Source organism: Aquarana catesbeiana, linkage group LG04 (assembly GCF_042186555.1).
Source record: "Aquarana catesbeiana isolate 2022-GZ linkage group LG04, ASM4218655v1, whole genome shotgun sequence".
Taxonomy (NCBI): Eukaryota; Metazoa; Chordata; class Amphibia; order Anura; family Ranidae; genus Aquarana; species Aquarana catesbeiana.
In genome coordinates this window covers 126,340,364-126,353,472 of record NC_133327.1, presented here as the reverse complement: position 1 = coordinate 126,353,472, position 13,109 = coordinate 126,340,364, and the positions used below count along the sequence as shown (strand labels likewise).

At 41.8% G+C, this 13,109-nt stretch overlaps 1 protein-coding gene across 2 annotated transcripts in view; it reads right to left on the bottom strand.

The window, feature by feature from the left end:
- SLCO2A1 (solute carrier organic anion transporter family member 2A1) overlaps nucleotides 1-12,759 on the bottom strand; it is an 86,987-nt gene extending 74,228 nt beyond the window's left edge. For both annotated transcript variants that reach the window (XM_073625528.1, XM_073625530.1), the window contains exon 1: nucleotides 12,455-12,759. In XM_073625528.1, coding sequence (XP_073481629.1) covers nucleotides 12,455-12,535 — 81 coding nt within the window. In that variant the 5' untranslated portion in view covers nucleotides 12,536-12,759. The remainder of the gene's footprint in view (nucleotides 1-12,454) is intronic.
- Between the last annotated feature and the right edge of the window lie 350 nt (nucleotides 12,760-13,109).

The window sequence follows — 13,109 nt, the reverse complement described above, 5'->3', positions numbered from 1 at the left end:
ATGTGGATGGGGGGGGGTTGTTTTGGCAATGTACTACTTAGTGGGGGGTGGGAATACTGAGCGGCAGGGAGTACTACCGAGCCAGGAATCTGCTGAGCCAGGAAACTGCAGAGCGGGGGATATACTAGACTGGAGGTACTACTGAGCCAGGGAACTGCTGAGTGGGGGAACTATGGAGCCAGGAAACTGATGAGCTGGGGATCTGCTGAACAGGGGTACTTATGAGCCAGGAATTGAATGGGGGTACTACTAAACCATTTACCTTCAACTATGTAGTGCAAGAGCCTGCCAGATTGCATACAAATTGAAAGGGTTTAGGTTTGACCTCATATTATGTGGTTTTGGTAAATCTAAAGGAAAGTTGAACAAGAAAATTGTATAGTGTATGGCCAGCCTAAGTGAGGGCATTCTGCATATTCAACATTATAGGAAAAAATGCATTGAATGTTTTATTACATACTTACAAGCCGAAATAAAGTTTGAAGACTCCATAAAAGATTGTCATAAAAAAACATCTCAAGGCTATGGTAGTGAAGAATTTTAACAAGGTTTGCAATAAACAGAATTAAAACGCAACTGTAGCTACTTCCCTACTGATAGTCATAATAGAGCTCTTCCTTTACTTCAGTGCTACAGTCCGAAACAAATTTAAAAACAAAGGGTCTAATCCAATGTCATTATGAAACTAAGCACAAAATGGTTGCAGATAATGACTAATTTTATTGCTGATATACAGTATCTCACAAAATTGAGTACACCCTCCACATTTTTGTAAATATTTTATTCTATCTTTTCATGTGACAACACTGAAGAAATGACACTTTGCTACAATGTAAAGTAGTGAGTGTACAGCTTGTATAACAGTGTAAATTTTCTGTCCCCTCAAAATAACTCAACACACAGCCATTAATGTCTAAACCGCTGGCAACAAAAGTGAGTACACCCCTAAGTGAAAATGTCCAAATTGGGCCCAAAGTGTCAATATTTTGTGTGGCCGCCATTATTTTCCAGCACTGCCTTAACCCTCTTGGGCATGTAGTTCACCAGAGCTTCACAGGTTGCCACTGAAGTCCTCTTCCACTCCTCCATGATGACATCATGGAGCTGGTGGATGTTAGAGACCTTGCGCTCCTCCACCTTCCATTTGAGGATACCCCACAGATGCTCAATAGGGTTTAGGTCTGGAGACATGCTTGGCCAGTCCTTCACTTTTACCCTCAGCTACTTTAGCAAGGCAGAGGTTGTCTTGGAGGTGTGTTTGGGATCATTATGTTGTAATACTGCCCTGCAGCCCAGTCTCTGAAGGGAGGGATCATGCTCTGCTTCAGTATGTCACAGTACATGTTGGCATTCATGGTTCTCTCAATGAACTGTAGCTCCCCAGTGTCGGCAGCACTCATGCAGCCCCAGACCATGACACTCCCACCACCATGCTTGACTGTAGGCAAGACACACTTGTCTTTGTACTCCTCACTTGGTTGCCACCACACACACTTGACACCATCTGAACCAAATACGTTTATCTTGGTCTCATCAGATCACAGGACATGGTTCCAGTAATCCATGTCCTTAGTCTGCTTGTCTTCAGCAAACTGTTTATGGGCTTTCTTGTGCATCATCTTTAGAAGAGGCTTCCTTCTGGGACGACAGCCATGCAGACCAATTTGATGCAGTGTGCGGCGTATGGTCTGAGCACTGACAGGCTGACCCCCCATCCCTTCAACCTCTGCAGCAATGCTGGCAGCACTTATACCTCTATTTCGCAAAGACAACCTCTGGATATAAAGTTGAGCATGTGCACTCAACTTTTTTGGTCGACCATGGCGAGGCCTGTTCTGAGGAACCTGTCCTGTTAAACCTCTGTATGATCTTAGCCATCATGCTGCAGCTCAGTTTCAGGATCTTGGCAATCTTCTTATAGCCTATGCCATCTTTATGTAGAGCAACAATTCTTTTTTTCAGATCCTCAGAGAGTTCTTTGCCTTGAGGTGCGATGTTGAACTTCCAGTGACCAGTATGAGAGAGTGAGAGCGATAACACCAAGTTTAACACACCTGCTCCCCATTCACACCTGAGACCTTGTAACACTAACGAGTCCCATGACAGTGGGGAGGGAAAATGGCTAATTTGGCCTAATTTGTAAATTTTCAATTAGGTATGTACTTACTTTTGTTACCAGCGGTTTAGACATTAATGGCTGTGTGTATAATAAAGAAAATTACAAAAATGTGAGGGGTGTACTCACTTTTGTGAGATACTGTAAATACTCGATATAATGAAAAGCCACTAATGTGGTGCTCATTTCATTTTTACAACTTTACACATGCACTGCCACAATATAAAAACTATATAGCGACTGCGCAGTTCATGGCTTGAGGTTTTGCAACTTCATGTGTCACCCTCCCGTCTCAAGCCTGCTTGTTGGACAATAAATTTACTTTACAGATAATGCCACACATTTCTGTTATGCAGGGGATTATAGGTAAGTAATATAAATATATATTATTTCTGTATTCATGTATTTATACTGGAAGTGTTTAAATGTACATATAATGATCTCTGAATAAATACATAACTGCACTGAGAGATCTTTCTTTATATATATTTTTGCTTGGAGAGCATCTCCAAATATATGGGACCCAAATCACTGCAACTCATTTAAAAGTTGTAACAATACTTTCTGTCCTTTACTGACAGTTACAATATGAAAATTATAGTATGAATGGGTCATATTTCAGGACCCTACGTGCGACTGGTGTACTACCCAGATGAGAGGTTTAGGTGAATTCTGGTAATTGTTTTTATGCAGCTGCTATTGCTGATCCCATTCTGAAAGTGCTAGTTTGAATCTCATACTGATCTGGTACTACTCTGTGAGTCCCTGACATAGAACAAGTATGCAGATCAGGAGTTCTGACTTCATACTATTTTCACATGTTGCATACTTCTGCATGGTCAGTGACTCAAAGTATAGAAAGATCAGTATGCTATCGATCAACAGAAGCTAGCTAGGAGGTCAGTAACGGCAGCCTACATATTTGTGAAATTAAGGAATAAGAGCTTCAGAGCCTGACTTTGCATTCATTTTGCCTGATGAAGGAGTTTCCTTATTGGATCTGAAACATCACTTGTGTGTGGTCATGAAAAATGCTTAGGATCTTGGTATGCTGATGGTGAACCACATATGTCCAAATTGATAGTGACAGAACCATTGTTACAGTCATTCCAACGCCTTCTTATTGCACGATCATGTTGCTGTAAAGAGTGCACTAGATATCTCTCATTCCAAGACCATGATTGGCTGAATCTGCTGGTCAATTCTCAGGGGAACATGATCATTGCTAATTGGAGAGCAGTAATTGGAGAGTATTGGACTGTTGGAGACAGACCACTGCTTTTACTCAGAGAGCAGCGGCCCTTATTAGTCTGCTTCCAGTATTCTGACTTTTGGAATAGGGCTGCAGCACAATTAAGGCCTCATGCACACTGTATGCTCTTGATGTTTTTTCTCCTACAGGAGTTTAGCAGCAGCACAAATTCGGTAAAAATCAGCGTTTTGCATTGGCACGTTCACAAGTGTTTCCACATCTGCATCTGCCATTAATCAGAGGGGCATTTAAGTCAAACCAGGACTTTAATTTACAGGTATTAAAAAGGATTCTAGCATGGCGGTACTACACACAGTAGTAAGTGGCAAGTGTGTCCTTTTACTGATAGGCAGCGCACATGTCACACGACAGTCCAGAGAGCGTTAATCAAGATGGCAGACAACAGTGTTAGTGCGTGCATTGAACAGCTCCACCACAGACTCACCACCACCCAAAACATTTTTTGAACCATTGCATCTGCAGGTAAAGTGATGGCAGGTGTTCTACCCCATGGTGCCACTATCAACAGTGAATATTACTGTTGTGTTCTGAGTAATGTGCATACGAGTCTGTGGAAAAAATAGCCTGGTTTGATCACTAATGCCGCGCACACACGACCGGTTTTTCCGTCAGGATGAACTCTGACGGTTTTTTCGATGGAGTTCTGACAGAGTTCCGCTGAAACGGACTTGCCTACACACGCTCACACCAAAGTCTGATCATTTAAAATGCGATGACGTATGACGGGACTAGAAAAAGGAAGTTTAATAGCCAGTAGCCAACAGCTGCCCTTGCGTCGTTTTTGGTCCGTCGGAATAGCATACAGACGAACAGTTTTCCCGGAAAGATTTAAAACATGTTCTATTTCTAGGTCTGTCAGAGTTTTCGAAAGAAAAAGTCAGATTAAGTCCACACATGATCGGAATGTCGATGGAATGATTCCGTCTGACCTTTTGCTGCTGGAAAGTCCGGTCGTGTGCTGTACTGCCTTCTCCAGAAAAATGCACAAGCTCATACTGCTCACCGTCCTACGTGCACATTACAGCAACTCAGCAAGGAAGTATTGCCACATTCCCCTTATAACCAGGACCTCGCTCCGAATGATTTTCATCAGTTTGAACCCCTAAAGGCTTTCCTCGGAGCTTAGCATTTCAGCACTGATGACTAAGTGAAGCAGGCTGTCCTAGAATGGTTCAGGCACACTGACAAATCTTTCTATGCCGAAGCTAGTTAAATGCTGGGATAAGTGTATAAATGTAGCAGGAGAGTATGTCAAAAAATAAGTGCAGTTTCCACTCGTTGAAATGTGTTCTTTTATTATATAAACTCAAATGTCCTGGTTTGACTTGAGTGCCCCTCGTACATTGTATTGGCCAGTATTATGGCCATTGGAATGCATTAACTTGGGAATGTGCATAGCATTAATGTGCATTAAAGAGGAAGTAAACTCCTCTGTTTTGTTTGTACCTATAGGTAAGCCTATAATAAGGCTTACCTGTAGATACTGTAAATATCTCCTAAACTTGCACCGTTTAGGAGATATTTACTGTATAGTGCACCAATTATGTAATCGGTGCATGCTCTCTGAAGAAACGGCACGGGCGGCATGTGCAGGAGTGACATCATTCCTGCGCAGGCCAATCACAGCGCCGGAGACCGCGAACCTGGTAGAAACTCCGGGGAACATGTCGGCCGTGTCAGCGGCATTCTGTCCCTGCTGCAAGGCTTCATTCTAAGGTAAGTGTTTCATAATGAGCTAGTATGCGATGCATACTAGCTCATTATGCCTTTGTTTTTGTTTTTTTTCACAAAGGTTTTACAACCTCTTTAAGGGTTTGAGCACTTTTTATGCTCAAGAGCTCCTCTCCAAAATGTGCAAGTGATTTTATATATATATATATATATATATATATAACTTCTGTGAATGCCTATAGTGTACATGGACACATAGGCTAACATGGAGGGGAGTTTACAGGCGAAGACAAAAAAAGCTCAAATGCCTGAGGAAGCAGTTTTTTTGGGCTGCAAAGTGCATGAGGCTTTAATACACAAACCAACTGATATTATTATATTATTATTATCTTTATACAGGATTTTTATATCGCTAACAGTTTGCTCAGCACTTTATATATAAGGGTAAGTTCCCCTTTGTACACTTTTTTTTTCTAAATTCCAGGTCCCCTATGCACAAATATAGCATTTATGTACTTTTTTTTTTTTTTGCAAAAATATCAAAGCTTTCCATGAAATCTACAGTCACTTACTTTTCTTGTCCTAATCCATGTTTCCAGATGTTGCCATTAGTAATGTCTTCTTCCTGACCAGACTTTAGGTCATGACGCATATATGCGATATCTCAGCGGATGGGCTACGCTGAGAGGCAACATATATGGGGCCCAGTGTAAGCACTTTTCTTTGCTGAGAGCGAATGCTTTGCGAGCTCCCAGCACATTTACCAGTGGGGACCAGAAAGCTCTCGATGCATACTTGCGATCGGGAGCTTTCCAATCATGTAGCCTCTGTGACAGCCAAACACAGCGGTCACATGACCCAAAAAACCCACCTCTGCCTCCTGGCATTTAGAAGCTCTTAAGACCCCTTTCACACTGGGGTAGCAAGTCCGTTAGCGGTAAAGCACTTTACCGCTGCTTGAGCGGAGCTTTTTGGGCGCTAGCGGGGAGCTTTTAACCCCCAATAAGGGGTTAACAATGGGTTAAAACACGAGCGCTTCTGAATCGCTTTTTAGGCGCCTATTCATTCCAATGGGCAGGGGGGAGGGGGTTAGGAGCACTGTATTCAGCGCTCCTACACCGCTCCAAAGATGCTGCTTGCAGGATTTTTTTTCCTGCAAGCACACCGCCCCAGTGTGAATGCACTCGTGCTTTCACACTGGGGTGGCTAGAGAGGCAGTTTTCAGGTGCTTTACAGGTGCTATTTTTAGTGCTAAAATGCCTGAGTGTGAAAGGGGTCTAAAGGGTTGGGAGGCGGCAGGGAGGAAGGGGTTAAATTATTTAGTTGTTCAAGGTCTATGATAAGAATGTTCTATAAACAGTGAGGATACTAAAAAAAGCAATAATAATGATGTTATCAAATGTAATACTTTCACTTTAAAACACATTCACCCCAATCTGTAATATTGCCAACTGGATCTTACATTAATTTTTTCAGGTTACGATTAGAAATTTTGCCTCATGCCAAATCTGTCACCAGCAATGATTCATATCACGTAAGACGTTTGTATGTTGATGTTAAGTAGAGTAAGGTGGTTTGGCGCAGTTGTCTGTGTTTACTGGATACTATTATTGCATAATGCAGTCCTATTTCATAGTAGCTCTCCTGGTTGTGTAATAATAGCCACTATGCTACTAACTTGTTTATTTTTCACGTAGTGGCCTTTTGCAAACAGATATGGTTATATATGCTGGCTATCATTAATGAATTATGCATGTTACAAGAAGGTGAACAGCCTCGGTTCTCATTGGGGTTGTTTTACTAAAAATAGAGAGTGCAAAATCTGGTACAGCTGTGCATGGTAGCGAATTGGCTTCTAACTTCAGCTTGTTCAATTAAAGTGGTTGTAAACCCCCCTGATACATTTTTTACATATAGGTAAGCCTATACTAAAGCTTACATATATGTACTGAAAATATCTCCTAAACGTGCACCGTTCAGGAGATATTTACCTTGTAGTGCGCTGATGAAGTAATTGGCGCATGCGCAGTGAAGAAACGGCCCTCCGTGCCATTTCTTCCCCAGCATGTACCGTGAGTGGCGGCTCTGGCCAGTCACAGAGCTTGAGTCTGCAGCCCCCGGAGGGAAGAGGGGAGAAGATGGATACTTCCAACAGCGGGGACATCGCGGACATAACAGGCTTCGTTTGCAGGTAAGTACCACATAATTGGCTAGTATGGGATGCATACTAGCCCATTATGCTTTTACTTTGCAGGGGAATAAAGAGGAAGTAAAACCCATCAGGGTTTACTTCCTCTTTAAGCTTTGACAAAAAACCTGGAAGCTGTACACTGCAAAGAGGTCCCCAAGTATCTTAAGCCACATAAAGCAATCCCCCCTTTCCTGACACTCTTCAGCATTGTGAGGGCATGGTTATGATAAGTGTATTGATGAGGCTCCAGCTAGAGTTGCCACCTCATCCCTTTAAACCCGAACACATATGAATTACACAGGTTCTGAGGCTAATTAAATGCAGATAAGGCACCAAGTGAGTTTAATTACCATCTTAATCAGCCACAGAACCTGTGTAATTCATATGTGTTCGGGTTTAAAGGGATGAGGTGGCAACCATAGCTCCAGCTGAACTGGGATGTGGCAGGTGTGAAAACAGGTTGATGAGACTACAGGCATACCAATAAAACATGCAAGGATGCACGCTGATGACACTATCATGGATATGCATCCGTGGTTAAGGCTGGTACACATGGGCTGAATATAAGCTGGTATTTAGTCTGTGTGTACATCAGCCTGTCCAAAAGAGGCCGGGCTAACGTTCCGGCTTCTAATGAACGGGTATGCTGCAAAAACAGCAGCTGATCAGCATCTAATTAGCGCTTGCAGCCAGCTGACCGTTGTGTTCTGGTGGTCAGCACAGAACACAATAGCTTAGGAGGGGGAGAAAAAACTGAGGAGCTCACAAGGATCTCTCTGTACTAACTATGCAACATTAGTATAGCGAGATCCCTGCGAGATCCTCCATTTTTTTTTGTTCAACCTGTTGGGTTGAACAAAAAAAAACCTGTCAGTGTGTACTGGGCTTTAGCCTGGTCAGATCTGAACGGGAAGCCCTGTGACATAGAGGAAACTGTCAGGATCGCTGGATATTTAATCTATAATACCATTTACATATGACTAAAAAGCAACAAAATAACAAATAGCATGTAAGGTAGAATGCACATTGGCAGATTTTTGATTTAACATACACTTTAGTATACCTAGAACTTTGTAAATAATAATAATATAATAATATATAATTTTATTATAGCGCGATGCTCTGAAATAACTTGTAGAGAACCAATCACAATTGTGGGCTGTAGGGGTCAGAGTTCATCTTATATCTAACAGTTGCCATTGTAGCCTATCACGACTGCCTGATCTCATGGTGATAACAGTTAAAGCAAGATTGAATAAGCAGAAATACTCAACTGCTGATTTGTCACCAGAAAAAGGAGTGAAAGTAAATCTTCTAATAGGGGCACCCATTATAGGGGAGGAATACCCCTACTTTTGGGGAATTTCCTCTCACTTCCTGTTGCGTTCTGGGACAGGAAATGAAGGTAAATCTCCCAAACTAGACATGGGCAGCAAATATACTGATAGGGATTTTAAAATCATTTGGCTTGACATACTTTTAAAAAGTAGGCAGGAACTACTAGAAATGTTTTTAATGTTGCCAACCAATACCTACTTCTACTGCATTTACCCTGTTGGATTTGTATGCAAGTAAGGGGTTTATAAATCTATCTGCTCTGCCAAAGTGCCCAATAAAGAGATTACTAGAAAGGAAGTCAACCGCATATGGCAAAATAACTCTGAAGTATTTTAAAGTATTTAAAAGTGTCCCAATAACTTCACAATAGCTACTGATGCATGTTACAAATGGACTGAGTTTATTCAATTTAGGTTTCGGCTTTTTTTCACCTTTTGTGTCACAGATAGGAAGTTAAAAGAACTGGAACTAAAAGCAAAAAAATTGTAAAAAAAAAAAATGTCGCATAGAGGAGGGCAGGCCATAGATTTATAAATGTTTTTCATTCAACAAGCAGGTTGAACGAAAAAAAAATTATCCAATTCCCCTATCCACACATTCGATGTGGATGGGGAAATCACTCCTACTATGCTATTGTGTTCTGACAGCAAAGAGACTTCCAGTCGGCCCATACATTCAGCCAGTCCCTGCTGAAACGACAGAATTTTGATTCATGTATGGCCGCCTTAAAGAGGAAGTAAACCTAGTGGGTTTTACTTCCTTTTTTTCCCTCTGCAAAGTAAAAGCATAACGGGCTAATATGCATCGCATAATAGCCCATTATGTTGCACTTATCTGCAAACAAAGCCTGCGATGTCCCCAAGGTCCCAACTGGTGGCTGCGTCCATCTTCACCCCTCTTCCTTCCGGGGCCGTGGACTCCGGCTCTGTGACTGGCCGGAGTCTCGTGACGTCACTCCCGCATATGCGCGTGGGAGCTGACGGTCATGGCACAGGCCCTTTAGAAACAGCACGATCGTGCCCTTTCTTCAGTCCGCATGCGCCGATGGCGTCGGCGCAAGCGTATATGGTAGATATCTCCAAAACAGTGCAGGGTTAGGAGATATTTCCAGTACCTACAGGTAAGCCTTATTATAAGCTTACCTGTAGGGAAAAGTGGTGTGTAAGGGTTTTCAACCACTTTAAGGGATGGTTATAACCCCTGTCAGTTTTGCCATCTGCGTCCCATTTGAGGGGATTTTCCTCCACTTCCTGTCCCATAGCCAATACAGGCAGTAAGAGTTAATCCCTCCAAAGTGAGGGAATGCCTGGTTGTCACCAGAACTAGTGTCCCCACTGGAAGATTCCCTCTCTATTCCTGTTCTGGAGAAATCTTACAATGTGGATACTAGTTCCAGTGACTCAGGTGACGCCCTGGAATTCTCTCACTTTGGAGGAATTTCCTCTCACTCCCTGTTTCAGTTATGGGACAGGAAGTGATAGGAAATTTCCCCAATGAGACACAGATGGCAAAAAATGACAGGGGCTATAACTTCTCTTTAAAAATGAACAGGGGTTATAACTCGCCTTTACCCCATCCAAAATGGAAAAAAAAGCTTTGCCTTTAGTTCTATTTTAAATATAGGATGGTGGGCATGCATATGTATCATTGAGCTCATTAGACATGTTATCACAGAATTGTGTAACTGTAAATATACAGGACTGAAGGAAGGCAGACAATACAGTACAACTACTGTTATAAGAACCTTCAGTGGCTGTAGGGCTGGCTATACATCACCTGATAAAACGATTGGAAAGTACATTCGAGCTGCATATGGTAACAAATCCTTCTGCATGTTGTCATTGAGCATTATTGCACAGAGATTAACCTACATTCTGAGAATTTTCTTTGCCTAGGTACTATGCATCAGCCAGTTTATAAAGCTCATGGCAGGTCCTGACAGCATGAATCAAAAGGACAAAAAATGATTTCACCCGCTGACATTCTTTGGGAAACCTCAGCCCACCTTTGGCGAACCCAACCAAAGTATTATCAGCCATATCAACCTGAACTGACCTCCACTGAAATCTGCCGTGATGTACAATAGTAATGTAAGTTTCAGATGTTTGCACTCAGCATTATCAATATAGGTAGGTCATAGGCTGTGTCCACATGAATGTTTTTGTGGAGAGCTTTCTAGGTAAATGCAAACATTGAAGGGTGTGAAAAATTGTATCTGTTTTTATGCTTCTTCATGCCGAATCATCTGGCATCAGAAAATACATCGACTTGGACATACCAATGGCAGATACATTGATTAAAGGGCCACTGTACATGCATTTTAACTGGATCTATATACCTGGTGTAAAAATAATAATGAATAAACATGTCAAAGACTATAGGTCTTGTTAAAACTTAATTTATAGAAAAGGGAATCAGTGTACTAGACAGCAATACAGCTGACTTACTGCATAGTTGTCTCAATGAAGACAACCATTTTCTGTTAAAGTAAATCTATGAACAAAATGATCATTTCTATATATGATGCAGTCTGTCACTATCATTAAATCAGAACTATACTTACCTCTCCTCCAGTAAAGTGATGTCCACAAGCTCCCTTGCCTGCATCTTCGCTCAGTCTTTTTACGCATTTGGGATCTTTGGTAATCTTAATTTGCTGTGGTGGGATGACGTAACTACTGTGCATGCGCAGGAGTTCATTTGTCTCGGCACATGCCAAAAATGTACACATGTGCAATGCAGCGTACATTATTAAGAAGGTCACAGGCAGGTAAGATTCCTTTATTGAAGAAGAGACCTAGTATGTTTATTCTGCAATGAAAAGCTTTCCTTTTTTATTTGTATTTAAAGTTCTACTTTAACGCTTTCCTTTTTTATTTTTCTGACTCCCTATGTACAATAATTTTATCATTTGTTGATCCCGCTAGTGGATCCCTTACTTTTCCACTTTCTGTAACAGGCCAAGCTGTCCAGTAAAAGTAGCAGTTACTGTTGTTAGGACAAACCATATTACACAGGTGGGGTGGGGTGGGGTGGGGTGGGTCAGCCTTTTTTTTCATGTGTTTTTTAAGTCCCCCACCCCCAGAAAAAAAAAATGTAATACTCACCTCTATGAGCACACTGCATCGCTGTGATGCTGCAGCCGTCCCCTGCTGATTGTAAGCCCAAGAAGTGATCAAATGACCGCTGATCGCTCAGTTCTTGGCCTTACGGCTGTCAACACCAAATTAGCATTTCTGTTTAGGACACCCCAGACAGAGTTGGGAACATCTGGTTTGTTCTCTGTTGTCAGTGCTGAGATATATCATTGCCATGGTTCACAGCCCACTAGACTAGCATGCAGTATGCACTTAGAAGAGTATGTATATACTGGGTGAAAGGGGAACCTTCAAGGATTGTGTTGATTGTGGATGATAAGGGTTTTTCATGCACGGCATGATTCTCCCTAATGATGTAGGCATCCTTAGCATCATATCAGACCTATTCGGGGGTTTACAAGCATGCAACAACAGGCACATTTGGGAAATTCTCTGATGAAATATTCCCTTCTTTAGGAAAAAACAGCCTAAAATCGCTCGCAAATAATTTAAAGTATGCAAATTAGAATAGAAAATCAAAAGTCAGATTGAGAGAACAAATTGGCATGTGCTTGTAAGTGCAAAACCCCACTGAGGAACCATAGACCTTGCCGAACCATCTGCAATTAAAACTGGTGAGCAATCTGCCCATCTATGGGCAACCATAAGCTCTCATATATGCTACAATTACTAGTGATGTTTTGACAGTACATGACGGAGACATACTTGGCACTGAGACATACTTGGCTAAACTGAGGTAACAAAGAAAGGTGAAAATAGCATCTTACCTTAATGTTGCTGAAGATTCCCCTGCAACAGCCTGCTAGAGTTCTGCTCTGGGACTTGTTATCTCCCAGTTTCACTCCCATTTTCAAGCAGATTGTACTGGAGAGATGTGTAAAACAGTCCAGGACCAGTTAGTAGACTTATCTAAGGGGACAGAACTGGACAGAGCAGTCTCTCTTTATGTATGGAAGTCTCTGGAAAGGCTCCGGCAATCTCTCATCTGCATTCTCCAGCACAAGCAGTCTTCTTCTCTGTCTCAGCTCAGGTGTCTGCAGAGGTTTAAGTTAAAGGGGAGGATTTATAACTTTTTCCTCTATGACAGATTCTTTCTCCCTCCCTCCGCCTACTTTTCAAACAATTGGGACAAGAGAGAAAAGCAGGAGCACACAGTGTAATGAAAACAGTCAATGACTTGGGAAATCTATGAGTAAAGCCAGGGAGCAAACTACAAAGTCCTGTAAATGTGAAACAAGTCTCCGCGGTGAATCAGCCACCTTTGGCTTTGTGAATACTGCTTATTGGAAAAAGGAAATAACTATGTTATTTAAAGGAAAGAGAAAGAGAGCGAGAGAGAATGGAAAAAAAAAAAAAAAAAGAAAGAAGAGCATTCATATAGCATTACATACATTTATAGTGCTATTGCTACCAGAACATACT